Raw genomic sequence first — 14718 nt, 5'->3', positions numbered from 1 at the left:
AAAAAAAAAAAGAAGCATTTCAGCTTCCCAAAACTGAATTATTTTGCTTAGGTAGGTCCACAAATTTGCTAACATTCACAATGAAATATTTAAGAGGCAGCATTATACAAGGTCTCCCTGTGCTTTCTCTTATCTTTATTTATTGTTCTGGGATTTTATCAGCTTCAGAACTTGGTTTGAGTGAAGTCTGAAACTGTGCCATGAGTAAACAAACCCTGATGTCAAATATCAAACAGCTGACATGCCGTGCAAGCTGAGTAATTGTCCCCCTTTAATGTCCAGTTTTTCATCCGGTGTCCACCTGTAAATGTGCAGCTCTGGCTTTAAAAGCGATAACTGGTGTGTTGACACACACATACAAGAATGTGAGAGGAAAACGCTTCCTTATGTGTCTTTGGTAAATACATCTTTAAAGAGTTAGCTGCACCATGCTGGGCAGGCAAAGAGGGCAAAGTGGAGGGGATTTTTTTGCGAGGAGTTCCCTCTAGTGGGGAACCAAAATCCCGCTCTCGTTTGTAATCTATAGCTTATAGATGTATTCATAAAGCTCCAGACAGACACAATTTACAACTTATTTCTTTAATGTACCAGAGTATAATCTGTCATACAGATTTAATACAGAATACATCAATCCCTTGCTTAAGGTCTCCATTAATATTAAATGTCTCTGCCTTAATTTGTCATTAGCAGGTTTTTCCTCACCTGTGCTCAATGTAAAACGACTGTCACATAAAATAGAACAATCTGACAACTCCTTACTATCAAAAATAAATAAATCACTGTAAAACAAACTAATCTTCCAGGAATGGCATTTGTGTCTGTGATAGATATTTGCCTTCATAACTCTGAAAAAAAAGAAAAGGCCGACCAAGTGTTGCTGGCCAACACAAGCATGACAAAAAAAAAAAAAGGCAAATAAAGATTAAAATAACTGAAAACTTTACTGTATGTACACAAAATTACTTCTGTTCCACGTATGACAATTTTTTTTTTTTATAGATTCAACACTATCTGAGCTTCTCTATCAGGATACATGCAGTCTCTACTGTATGTAAACAAAATAGAAAAGCACATCTCATCCTCACAACAACTCTCACCAGCTGTCTGTATTTTAAGTGAAACAGATGCACATGACAACCCTGACAATGACAAAAGGCAAATCAGTACATGGCTCCTGAAAGAAGGAAAATAGTGACATGTTTTGTCCTTCACTCCTCCAACAGTCTGTGAAGTTGTGTGCAGTTTCTACTGTTTGATGTGTGGTACTCTGCACTGCCATTACTTCTTTTTAACTTCAGCAAGGAATTCAAAAAAAGGCCTAGTAGATAAAGAGGTGGCGGCTCCTCTCACTGATATTGTCTGTAGTCTCCAAAGGGAGAGGTGGGCATGGGGGCAGGGGCAGGTTCCTCTGAAAACTGGGGTCCTAAAGAGGAAAAAACAAAATTCAGAGTGAGATGAGATCCAACCAGAAGCCCACAAGAACAAATTGATGAGTAATAAAAACTTCCAAAAGGTTCTCACTGACATATGCAGAGTGAGTAAATTAAAACTGATCAAAACTGTTTCAGATTAAGATTTGAAGGCTAGCAAATTAAGTATGACAATGTTGTTCAGTATTGTCCTACAATGCAAATAATATAAAGAAACTTGAAGAGCTGCACACAGTACCACTGATTGGAAACTGTTGGAGAACAGCCACAGAAATGCATTAAATAACAAGAAAATTGTTTGTTTTTTGTTTTGTTTTTTTAATGGAGAAACATTTCCCATTATTCTGTTTTAGTGGAACCAGCATTAACAGCATTTTTTTTTAATTAGCCTGTCAGGATGATGATTCAAATGCACTGTTGTACCAAACATATTTTCTTTTACAAGAAGAGCTCTATACATTTTCTATAGGCTACTCTTGTTAATGTTTGCATTTTTATTTTTTTATTTTATTTATGCCAGCAATTTTTTAAAATTATTATTTTAGTGAACTTTTATGGGATCTTTATCAGAAATCGCTGAACCTTTATGTGACATATTTTATGATTGGAATTTTTTGTTTTGTTTTGTTTATTTGTGTTTCATTTTTTCATTCTTGAAATCTTAGTTTGATCAGATTTGCGCATTTTATGGTGGAAAGCCCATTTTGTTTTTTTTGTTTTTTGTTTGTTTTTAACTTGAGTGCAAAAACATATGGCATCTTTGCTGTATATAAATTAGGTAAATACTGAATATTTAATAAGATCACATAAGTATTGAACAGATGTTTTAAATGCAGATATTCTGACTTGTTATTGAAGTAAAAGCACAGCTAAAAATATCAAGTGTTTACATATATTGTCCTAAACACAACACAACCATAAACAGAACTTGTTTCTCAGTTTGTAGAAAGAGGTGAGATTAGGCCTGGTGTTTATAATACATGCTACTGTGCACATGGTGATTTGGATGCAGTTTTCAGCAAAGCTTGTGAGCTGGTTGGGAAATGACTAACACTCCTACAGTACAGCCAACAAAGATAAACATATCAGGTGCTGGGCAACAAGAGGTGAAACTGCTGTAGAGTCAGTATTTTTTTCTTTGCCACAGTCATGTCATCTTTCAACTAAGTAGGCTTTTACATCTGATGATTTCTGGTGGTTACGTACATTTATATGTACAGTACATTCTCACAATTCCCACTCTTTACATAAAATATTCTTCAGTCTCTGTCAGTGAGTTTAATAAAAAGTCATAAAATTATCACTCACCAGTTGGAAACTGTGAAGAGGCAAACCGTGTAAGCAGGATTCCAGCACCTTCTATCAATGCCAGCAGGATACCTCCCATAGCTGCAGAGCCAACCATCGCTACTGGTCCATCTACCGAGAAATGGAGAGTGTTAATTAACTAAATGCACATGCCTCATATTTTTTGCACATAAAAGATAGATTAAACAACACTGAGATGCTACTGTATGTTAAAAATTAATCCACTAGTTTTAGATATAACTTAGTATGATATTTTTCAAATAAATTATGTAACACAGATGTTTTCATGCTATTTTCGACTGCTCCCTTATTCACAAGAGGTCACCACAGCACGCTGCACCATGCTTGCTTTGGCAGATTTTTTTAAACACCGGATGCCCTTCCTGATGCAATCCGAAAGGAATTTGTGTCTGCTCCCGGGATCGAACTCTTTAAAAAGTTTAGGTTCATGTCCAGGGAGGCTACCGGTCTGGTTGGTTTAAATGCAGCTCAATGCATATGAAAATATGTTTGCTATTTTTTATGAAGTATGTATAAGTTTTCTGTTAACTACTCACTTCTTGCGGCAAGAATAGCTCCTGTCATGGCCCCACTTGTTATTGAGTTCCATGGATCCTCCTTCCCTCGCACTTTTACTAAACCGCAGTCAATCATGGAGAAGAGGCCTCCCCATACTGCAAAGCTACCTGCAACACCCCAAATAAAAGACTTACATAAGTTGAAAAAGTAAGATATGCTTATCACTTTGTTAAGCAATCACCCACGTTATATATTTACACAATTGATTTCTACCAGTAACATACTTTAACAACAGGAAAAAAAAAAAACTTCTGCACATAGTTTATGCCTGTGGGCTCCAATAGCAGCTTATTTAAGTAAATGATAATTGAATTAATATGCAAAGCATCCATTTTTCCTGAAATTAACTTGTCACCTTTGGAAGAGTAGACACTGTACAACATGCTGCTGACTACAGCCCATGTTCTTTACAAAAAAAAAAAAAAAAAAAAAAAAAGACCTTTCAAACAGTTCAACATTTGTTCTTACCCCCGAGCTGTGGGGCTCTGGTCTTGATAGCAGTTAAGCTACCCCTCATTCTGTGGCTCATCCCCTACAAAAGAGTGACAAAAAACATGTATCAGTGGAAATTCACTGTCACAGGACAGGATTTTTTTTTTTACTTTCTTGGTTGGCCTTGGTGGCCTTGTGTGTGACACTGAACCTCAAGAACAGTACCTTGAATGGCAGCCTTAACTGACCACAGGCCACAAAATAGTGTTGATCAAAATGCCTGAACTTACCGAGGGTGCATTTCTGAAGCCTTTCACTGCCTGAAAAATCCCTCCTCCAATAGCCCCCATGGTGAAAGCTCCCCCACAGTCATCCACGATCCTCCAGGGGCTAAAAGCAGAATACAGCTATTTTAATTAAGCTAATAATGTCACAATATTTGAGATTTCTGATTGCATGTTCATAAAAATCTTAATGTACCCTGTAAATATGAATGAACCCAAAGATAAAGGAGCGAGCACTTGCTTATTATTGATAATATGGCAATAAGATATAATTAATCTGAATATCAACAGATATTCTAAAACTACCTAAAATCTATCTATACACATGCTGGGTCTTTGAGAGGGAGAAACAAGAGGCCAAGTTGAAGATTTTAAGACTGTCATTGGGAGTGACCAGGATGATCACGGAGTACATCAGAGGAACAACTGAGGTTGAGCCGTTTGGTGACAAAGTTAGAGGGACAAGGCTAAAAAGGTTTGGATATGTTGCAGAGGAGGGATATACTGGACAAAGGATGTTGAATATGGAGCAGCCAGGCAGGAGGAAAAGAGGAAGACCTAAGAGAAGATTCATGAATTTAGTGAAGGGCAAGATGCAGAGAGTTGGTGTGATAGAAGATGATGCTAGGGATAGGGTGAGATGGAGGGAGATGATGCTCCCTGGTAACCCCTTAAAAGAGCAGCCAGAAGAAAGAGGAAGCACGCACACTGGGTCTCTCTTGCTCGCTCTCCTACATTAATCACCACCTCTGACCCAGTGTAAAATATGAAGCATTACACAAGCGTTTTTTTTATACAGCATAAATGAGAATTTTACATCACATGACCACATTTAAATTTAGACAAGCACACTGCACATTATTTTCCATAAAAGCTGATTTAGAGCAAGCAGAATATGGCTGCATACAATATAATATGACTATTAGTCAAAACCAGGTAAATATATCAGTATACAATAATGTACATAAAACTGGGTCTTCTATTTAACTTAGTCAGTGACTAGTTCCCCATTCTTTTTACATTAAATAGATGCATTACAATACTATGTTCTTCTGTCCTATCTATAACAAAACAAGAATAACAGGAATTTGAAAAAAATGTGATCATATTCTAACAATGACGCTGAAGGGCAGTACCCCAATGTCATGTAGCTGTAACTTGGAAATCTATCACTACTTTACTCCTTCGTTATTAAAAGGTGGACAGAATAATAAAAGATATAAATGGGAGAAAAAGAAGAGAGAATCAGTCCAAACTTAATAAAAAATTTTGTTTCCCAGTTGTTCTAATTAAACCTAATCAAGGACAGTCATAAAGCACGATAGCAGACCACAGATTTTAAAAATAATAATGGTGACATAGTTTATTTTAAATCCTCATCGACAGTGTTAGAGTTAATAAACTATTAAGCTGAGTAAAAGCTTGTACTGGATTCGTCTCAAGGTAGCTGTGAAATCCTCAGGCTGCAGTAACACCGGTGCCTAATCTAGCTAGCTTGCTTGTGCGATACAACAAAATAATGAACTACTACAACTTTTCTCGAATAGCCACCACTACAAGTTTACTACAGGTATTCTATGCCTTTGTACAGCCTCAATTTGTGGAGTTAGTGAATTTAAAATCATAACATATGGGCGAAAAAACCGACAAGGTCACCAACAACGTGTTTTAGCCTTGCCGCTCCGGTGCTAACACGAACTCCCACATTCCTCTATGGGAAGTTAGCATTTCTGCTACAGACAACTAGCCGTCCGGTTTTGAGGTGTTTCGGGTCGTGTCACGTGATGTAAAATAAAAACAATGATACATGCTTAACACGACAAGCGTTTAACATGCAGCCCACTGCAGGACACACTGAAACACTGCGGAGAAGGGATGATAACGTTTAATTTTAGGACTCACCATGGCTCTCTAGCATACTCCTCCATTTTGTTCTTCGCTGTTCCGCCTGACGTAACGATTAGCGAAGACCTGACGTAACGCTACTATGGAGACAAGGTGATGCCTTAAAGGTACAATGTGCGCAAAGGTGAAACATGCGCTTCACAGATAGAGAGCTTAAAAAGTTATTACAGTATATGTAGTAAACGTATCTACAGAAATACCTTGCAAGAAATATCTTGTTATCTGAGGTGTACAGTAAATAATTAAAATTGTTCAAGGACTGTACCTATGTACAAGTCGAAGGTACTTTGTACTTTGCTTGAGTATTTACATGTTTTCTGTATATGTTTTCTTGTTTAACCTCTATATTATTATTATTATTATCATTGTTTGGATTTCCATAAGTCTAAATTTCGGGTTAGCATCGCTAAGTAGTGGGTGGACATCAGACTGCTCTAACTATAATTTTTTTTAGATATAAGCTGAAATTTTAGATAATAACTTGAAATTTTGGCTAAAAGTAAATCTTGTATATCTCTTGCTGCAGCTTTCGTAATAGCACTGTGGTAGATCATTGCATCATACAGAGTCTATGCTTTTATAAATACATGTTGCTGATTATAGTTTCATATTTATTTTTAAATAAATCACAGTAGGGTCGTCCCAGCATGTTTTTTTTTTTTGTTGTTGTTGTTGTTTTTTGCACTTTGAAACCTGAGGCAATATTTTAACATAAATATCCCAAAATAAAAACATCTGAAATTTTGACTGGACCTTCTTACCATTAAAATTAATCAGGATTAGTAATTTTTTGTATGAACTTAAAAAAAAAAAAAAAGAAAAATATTTGATATATGAGGCTAAATTTTCACAGCAATCATTATATATATCCTAATTTTAAAAAAATAAGATTTTCAGGCAAGTCAAGGTGGTTGCACAGAAAACTTTCTAAAAATGTCATGATTTGAGATGGAATTATTATTCATTCATTCATTATGTTGTGTTATGCTAATCTGTTATGTTTTATCTGTGAGAATGAACAACTCACCTACTGCAAACTAAATCTACCTAAGGGTACAAATAACCTAAATCTGCTTTTACTTAATTAAAAAAAAAAAACTGAGCATTTCCCCTACCACGGCTTTATTTTTTTTCTCAAGCTAAGAGCCAAATCCATTTTTGTAGAACACAGTAGTTAATTTATGGTCAAGATGTGCAACAGAAAAACCCCAAAAAAACCCAAACACAAAACTAAAAGACAGGCCAAATAACTGTTCAAGTTCTTCGGATGTGACACCATTTTGCCAAGGTCTGGTTTGCCAGAATTGACACCTTCAAGCTCAGCTGTAATTTGCAGGTGCCGACATGGACAAGCCAAAACATTTTTATGTTCAGATGAGACAATGATTGAGCTATTTGGCCACAATGACAATGTTTGGAGAAGTAAAGGTGAGGCTTTTAAACCTAAGAACACAATACCAACTGTCAAGTATGATGGTGATAGCATCATGCTACAGCTGGGTGTTCCAACAGAAACATGGGCCTCAAAGGTAGGCAGAGGTAACTGAAAACACAACTTTTATTAAAGGTTATTGAGAAATAGAAAAATACAAAAGTCAATGAGGAGAATGCAAACTGAATCTAACAACTGGCAGGGAGCATGCACGGCATGACTACGGAGGTCAAACAGGAGAGTTAAATAATTAAAGGGAGACTGAACTTTTTATACATAAGGAAGGTAATCGGGGGAATGGGAAACACGAGGGTGATGACACATTGTTGAAACAAATCAACAAACAGGAAGTCAAACAAACACAAGACCACCAGAATAAAACAGGAATAAATAACTGAAACACGAAACACAAGGAACCTTTAGGGAAGCACTGAGGGGACTAAATAACTCAGTGGATACAGACAGTTAGAACCACCAGTTCTGTCGGACAAGGATCAAACATTAAAACAGCCAAAAGGGCAACACAGGCCTTTTTCATGGCAGAAATTTTTAACTTCTCACAGTACAGAAAGCACAGGTGGAATTAATATTGGTTTGCTTCCATAAAGTGTCTCATTAAGGCAGACGTCACCAAAGTACTGCTGTCATTAATGGTGTAATAATTTAGTTTGTTGTGAATAATTCACTGGAATAAGGAGATGAACTAATGTGTCCAAGGAGGGTGTTTTTTTTTACAGCTAAATAAAGTTTATCATATTATAGATTTATGAAGTAATCCTTCCAAAGCAACAAATAATAAAGCTGTAAAAAAAAAAAAAAAAGCCAAAGAAAATACATGAGATTTAAGATGACACATGGTATTTGAGATGTCTGTTAATTCACAGTCTGATGACAAAATGAAGCAAAATCACAAACATGTGGCAAAAATATTGATACTAACAAATAAGACAGCCAGATTTGTCTATGACTGTTTTGACATTCCTGTCTAAAGAAGCAGTGATCAGATAAAGCTTTATTCAGAAGAATAATGGCAGAAAAACAAAAGCACACTCAATAAACTTTTTTTTTTTTTTTTTTTTTTTTTTACAGGTTCTGCAACACAAATAGAAATCATGATTGGGATGGGAGAAAAGCATACTCTGCTGTGCTTCCAGTCTTTTATTAGTAATAGCTGTGCAAGTTTCTTAGAGCCCCTCTGATGGCACTGAAAATCCGTAATCTCAACATTTTCATTCCTTCCCCTCTTTTTTGTTCTTCTGAGACCAGCACTACTGGTCAGAGGAGCAGCTACAGCTAAGAGACAGAAGGCTGGCCTGCTGCCCATTATTAGGAACGGGAAAGGAATGACTTACAGAGCAAGCCCTCATTGAGAAATGACCAAATATAGGCATTTAGTGGCTGCAGAGACTGAGGCAAGGCAACAGAGAGATAAACTGGCCTGGTGTTGCTGCTCTCTTCTTCTTCTTGATGATGGCTACCTTTCCAGCTGGTGGGTGGACATGAGACAGCTTCCAGTGTTTCTACACAGCTTTAAACACATTATATAAAGAGCAACAGATGGAGGAAAGGTTCTTCATGGTCGACTGCAAAAGCAAAGCTATGCATGATGGAGTTCTTCTTAAAACAAACTAACTTGCACAAAATGTTTTAAGAAAACATTCTATTCTGGGTCTGATATTTTGTGTCTGGTTTTTCTGCAAAAAGTACAACTGGCTTGCTTTTTTTTTTTTTAATTAATCCATAAAATGCATATACATAATGCATTTTTTTAAAAGATGCAAATTATGTTTGTTTCGATAGTTAAACTTCTTTCTAAAATTAACTCTTTCCAGGAAAGTTAATTTTATGCATATGACACTACAAAGGAACTCAGTGAAGATCTAAGAAGGAGAATTGTAGATCTGCACAGGTTAGGAAGTTCTCTTGAAACCATTTTAAACAACTACAGCTTCCAAGACGTGAGTTCAAACAATTGTACGTAAGTACAAGTTATTCGGATGTGTCACAAATTTACCAAGGTCTGGAAGAAGACCCACATTGTCACCCCTAGATAAGAGGAAACTGGTTAGGATGGAAACTGGTTAGGATGTTCAAAAACAACCCAGGAACCAGCAAGGCTCAGTCCATGCCATCATCATGGACTGAGAAGATGCTGGCCAAGACAGAAGCCCCTGCTCCAAAATAGAGGTCTTGAATGAAATTTACAGCTGCCCACATGGACAAACCAAATGGTGAAAAATTTTAATGGTCAGACAAGACAAAGACTGAGCAATTTGGCCACAATAGTATATTTAGAGTAAAGGTGAGGTTTTCAAACCTAAGAACATGGTACCAGTTGTCAAGCATGGTGGTGGTAGCATCATGCTCTGGGGCTGTTTTGCTGCCAGAAGTGCTGGTAAATTGCAGTAAGTGGCTGGAATAATGAAGAATCAAATCAACAGCTAGGTGGTTGAAACATGGATGCAACTGGGTGTTCCAACAGAACAATGATCCCAAACACGCATCAAAACTGGTTTTGGAATGGATAAAGCAGGCAAATATTAAGCTTATGGAATGGCCTTCCCAAAGCCTGGACCTCAGTGCTATTCAAAATCTGTGGGCCACACTTAAAAGCCAGATCCATACCAGCAAACCAGCCAATTAAAAAAAAAAAACAACTAATTCTGCCAAGAAGAGTCTCAAATATCCAGGCCACAAGCATATGTATATACACATAGACATATACATACATAAACATATGCACGTACATGCATAGATATATATGTGTATGTATGCATATATATATGTAAAATTAATGACATTATCATGTACATCATTTGATTTATTGTAGCAAAAATTATAATATAATAACAGATTATTAAAATATTCCAATCAGTTCTATCAGACCGGTAACGTTACACTTGCAAACATAGCAGAAACTTTTATTGAAAACATACAGGCTCTGTAAGAACGACGTGTAAGAAGACATGTATGTGCTTCATTGCAACACTCAGGTTTTTGTTAATCACATTAAATTTCCTTTAGAACTGACATTCACTTTAAAGTACCGCACTAATCAACAGTAGGGTTGATTTCATGGTCTTTAAGACATTTGGATGTAAAACCCAGGCTAGAACGATTCTGTAAAAAACACAACATCAGACGCTGAAACTTAACTTCCTGCATTTCCTGATAAAATGTCTGATGAAATTATTTCCGTTATAAAATTCATTCATCATCAGTCAGGATTACACTGGGCTGCTTTCCAAGCCTGCCTGAGATGTCTTGAGATTTGAGACACACAATCAAAGACCACCTTGACATTTTTTTTTTCTACCCACCCGGATTTTCTTTTCAGGCCACCACATTTGTTAATTCCCTGATATTTCTTCCATTTCTGGACTCCCAGTTTGATTTACAGATTTACAGCTGATAAGGTGGATTCCCTCTCCACAAATAAATAACTTGTCAAATTAATGTTCACTATATCAGTTACATACTTTTGAATATTAGAGTTTTACAGATTTATTTGAATCTCTGATTATCTCTTACACACTCCCCACACACTCACATTCAGATGCCTACACAAGCCAACATGTTATATTCATGTTATTGGCTTCATATTATCTAGTGCAAATAACCAGCAAAGCGTCAGTATGAACTGAAGGCAAACAGCCGCAAATCCACGGCACTCTCTGCAGAGAGCCCTTCATCACTCATTCTCCACAGAGTCCTTTTGGTCCAGTGTTTGTTGGGAGAACTCATAGTGAGAGCTAATTGTCCAATCATCTTATGTTTCACTGTCTTCATCTGTCCCACAGCACTGCACTTTAACTGGCCAGGGGAGTGTATATCATATATCCCCCAGAAAACCTGTGGTGAGATGTCTGTTCTCCCTCTCTCTTCTTCTTCACTTTATATTCCAACAGGAAATATTACTGCAGCCACTTTGGCACCGGCACCTGTGAGAAAAATAAAAAGTTAGTGACTAAAACACAACATAGGTGAGCTAACCTCTTTGTAAACCCTTGTCATGTACCTTCTTCAACTGTTTAATATTGCTTCCTCTGATGGAGGCAAGCAGTTGGTCCCTTGAGTTCTTACTACCGCCTGGGCGGTTTGCATCCAGCACAGGAGGTGGAGGAGGTGGAGGTCCACCCCCAGGAGGAGGTGGAGGTGGTGGTGGAGCTGGACCTCCAGCTCCTCTTCTTGGAGTGAGCTTTGGTGAAGGCACAGGTGAAGGGATGGGAGATGGTTTAGGGGAAGCTTTAGGAGAGCTCCTCAGAGACACACCACCACCACTCTTGGGCACCTCCAGTGTCCCCTTCTTCTCCCCATTGGCCTGGGCCTGCTTCTGCTCCTGCAGGCGTTTCTGCCTCTGCCTGTCCATGTTGCGACTCAGTATGTTTGTTGTGGTCATTCTAGGTCCTGCTAACTCAAAGTGGTAGCCCAGTTTGAGCAGGGTGGTGTTTTCTTTCAGGATCTTGACCATCTCCATCTCGGTCTTCCCTCCACAGATGTGCCGCTGGTTCTGAAAGCGCAACTCGGTCAGCGTGGAGTTGTATTGCAGTGCCTGTATGAGAGATAGGATGCCTTTCCCAGTGAGATGGTTGGAGTCGAGGTTAATGCTTGTAATAGTCTTGTTGCTGCGTAGTGTGCCAGCAATGGCATAAGCGACGTGGTCATCCGCACGGCAGTTAGCAAGAGCAAATGTCTTGACATGGGTGTTGTTGTGCAAAGCTTGTGCGAACTCGATGAGTGTTTTCGTCTTGATGACCTCGGAGTTGTTGACATTGAGCTCAGTGAGGGAGGGGTCATTGCTTCGCACCTGCTGCATGAGCTCATCAAACATGCTTGAATCTTCGTCCTCCTCCTCTGCCTCCTTTGCCTTGCTGTTGGGGCTGTTTTTGGCCACACAGTTGCCAAGTTTCCCACTTTCCTCAGCTTTCTTAACCTTACTGTCCTCTCTTTCCCTTTTCTCTTCTGGTTTCTTCTCAACAATAAATTTCTCCTTCACGTGGTCACTGTGGTTAACCAGCTCTTCTCTAGCTGTTCTTTTTTCTGTCTTGTCACGTTTTACCTCGCCCTTGTCAGAGGGTTGTTGTTCGAGTTTGACGTCAGGTTTGTTTTTGTCTTCAGATTTCTTCTCCTCTGCTTTAGGCTTCTTCTCTTCTGGTTTACACTCTTGAACCTGGCTCTCTGAGGCCTTGCTCTGTTTCTCCACCATTTTAGAGACAAGGCCTTGCGTCCTGATACTCTCTGTTTTTCTCTCCTTTTCCTTGCCCATATCTTTCTCACGTTTTTCTCGTAGCTTTGAGATAATGTCTTTGGTTTTGCTGTCATCTCTTTTCCTGCAGTCTTCCCTTCGGTCTTTCTCTTTGCTCTCATCCTTTTTTTCCTGTAACTTGGAGATCATGTCCTTTGTTTTGCTGCCTGTGCTCTCTCTGTTTTCTCTTCTGTCTCTCAGCCTGTTGTCCTCTTTGTCACGGACCTCTTCTCTCGTGTCACTCTCTCTCCTTTCCAGCTTTCTGTTTCTACTTGAACGCCAGCTCCAATCTTCTTTTGAACTTTCAGGACTTTTGCTGTTTCTGTCCTCCGCCTTGATATCTCTTTCACTCGAGACACTGGACTGTCGTCGCAGTCCGGCTTTCATGTCGTCATTCCCCTCCTGGCTGAGACCCATCTTCCTCAGGTACTCCTGCTTCCGGCTCTCTTTCTTCTGCTCACCCTACAGGAAGACAAATATGAGGAATGTGATTACATGGGCAATTTAACTTCTATGAGCATCGGCACGTCAAATGATGTCACACACAAAACAAAACAAATCACAGCAGATCTGGAGTAAAGCTTTTTTTTTTTTTTTTTTGCATTCAAGTCTTAAATAATTTATTGGCTATAGAGGACAGAAACTGTTTTAACAGACTTACGGTGCATATTGCATGACGTGTAGTATAAGTAAGTGTAAGTATAAGACGTACTGTATTCTTTCATAAAACAGCTCCTTATCCATCAGCTCACTGTAAACACACAGCTCCTCTTTGACACAATATGGCATGTGTGTTTACAGTCAGCAAAAGGACAAGGAACCATTTTTTTATAGCACAGGGATACATTTGCAGCAAGGAGCTCGCTAAGTGTTTGATTTGTGAGCCTCCATCTGTTTTGCTGTGCGAGACCCTGGCCCTGGCAGATGTATCCTTAAAAGGCAGCGAGCGTAGGAGCAATCAACCAAGGAATTCCACCAGGCCAGGATTAAGAAGCTCCGCAGAGCCACTGCTCCATCCACTGAAGTGTCTCTCTTTTAAGCACACGAACTGAAATCGTGCTCCCTGATGGACAAACTATTGACAAAAAAAACTGTCATAGCATTTCAGATGAAATATAGAAATGCCTCTCAGAGAGAGGCTTGTGCTTTCTCTGCTTGAGAGATGATGATTAAGGATAAAGAGTGGATGCAGGCAAGCCACAGAGGGGGGAACAATGCTTTTCCTGGCACAGAAGTCAACTCTGGGGACTACTATTTTTAAGCTGATGGGACTCAGGGTGCATGGGGTCCAGTTGCTTCAAGTGAAATGAAAAATAGACATGAAAGCTATCCAGGGTCTGTGAGTATTATGTAATGCTGTAATCTATCAGTCAGTTTGATTTTATAGCTCCTTTTAAGTCTGGTTATGTCTCAAAACTGATGGAAGGAGCTCAAAAGAAACATACGAAGAGAGTGATGCAGATCATACTTCATCACAAAACACTCACGAGTCATTCTTCTGTGTCAAACTCAAAACATATTTCCTTACAAACCTCAAGTGATGGTTCCCTCTGACTAAGCCTCCCTTTGCTGTCTCTCTGTGTCATTGCATCCCGGACATTGTTACTCATAGGTGGCTGCACAGGTTGGTTCTCCCCTTGGACGATGATCCCATCCTCTGGGTTAAGGTCTGGCACCTTCATCATGTCTGTCTTCAGCTCCTCTATTTCCTCGGGGGAGAGAGTCGACAACAGGTTGTCCAGGTCTGGGTCCTCACTGACTTGGCGACCTATACGGGTCAGGCCCTTCACCTTTCGCCTGGACATGTTTTCCTCGTCTTTGTTTTTGGGTTTGTCCTGGTCTGGAAAGGACATAAAGAGTTGATTTCTTTGGAGGTGCTGATGTTGTTAGCAAGTAAATCCCTTGATGTAAAATCAGATTACGAGATTAGTATTCCTATGTGTTGATGTCCTGCTGTCGTGTTGTGCCCCACTCACCAAAAAGCCACCAGAGGCATCAATCCTGGTGCAAAGAGGCTGGTCTCAGAGTCTTGCAGTGAGGGTTACAAGTGATGAACTGTGAGAGGCTCACATCATCAAAGTGGACTGTGAGGCTGGGACATTC

General features: G+C 39.0%; 2 protein-coding genes across 2 annotated transcripts; both read right to left on the bottom strand.

Annotated features, from left to right (window-relative positions):
* Positions 1-560: 560 nt before the first annotated feature.
* timm17a (translocase of inner mitochondrial membrane 17 homolog A (yeast)) lies at positions 561-5992 on the bottom strand. The gene is made up of 6 exons (XM_030729254.1): positions 5936-5992; positions 4040-4139; positions 3786-3849; positions 3296-3424; positions 2739-2849; positions 561-1423 (listed from the first exon to the last, which is right to left on the bottom strand). Exons 1-6 carry the CDS (start codon positions 5959-5961, stop codon positions 1347-1349), a joined length of 507 nt encoding a protein of 168 aa, XP_030585114.1. The 5' UTR covers positions 5962-5992; the 3' UTR covers positions 561-1346.
* A 4267-nt stretch (positions 5993-10259) lies between these two features.
* lmod1b (leiomodin 1b (smooth muscle)) lies at positions 10260-14695 on the bottom strand. The gene is made up of 4 exons (XM_030729631.1): positions 14592-14695; positions 14148-14455; positions 11389-13077; positions 10260-11311 (listed from the first exon to the last, which is right to left on the bottom strand). The coding sequence occupies exons 2-4, from the start codon at positions 14418-14420 to the stop codon at positions 11285-11287; spliced, it is 1989 nt and encodes a 662-aa protein (XP_030585491.1). The 5' UTR covers positions 14421-14455; positions 14592-14695; the 3' UTR covers positions 10260-11284.
* Between the last annotated feature and the right edge of the window lie 23 nt (positions 14696-14718).

This window comes from Archocentrus centrarchus, chromosome 5 (genome assembly GCF_007364275.1).
Source record: "Archocentrus centrarchus isolate MPI-CPG fArcCen1 chromosome 5, fArcCen1, whole genome shotgun sequence".
Classification (NCBI taxonomy): domain Eukaryota; kingdom Metazoa; phylum Chordata; class Actinopteri; order Cichliformes; family Cichlidae; genus Archocentrus; species Archocentrus centrarchus.
The sequence above is the reverse complement of the archived record's forward strand: the minus strand, read 5'-3'. Positions and strand labels throughout refer to the sequence as shown.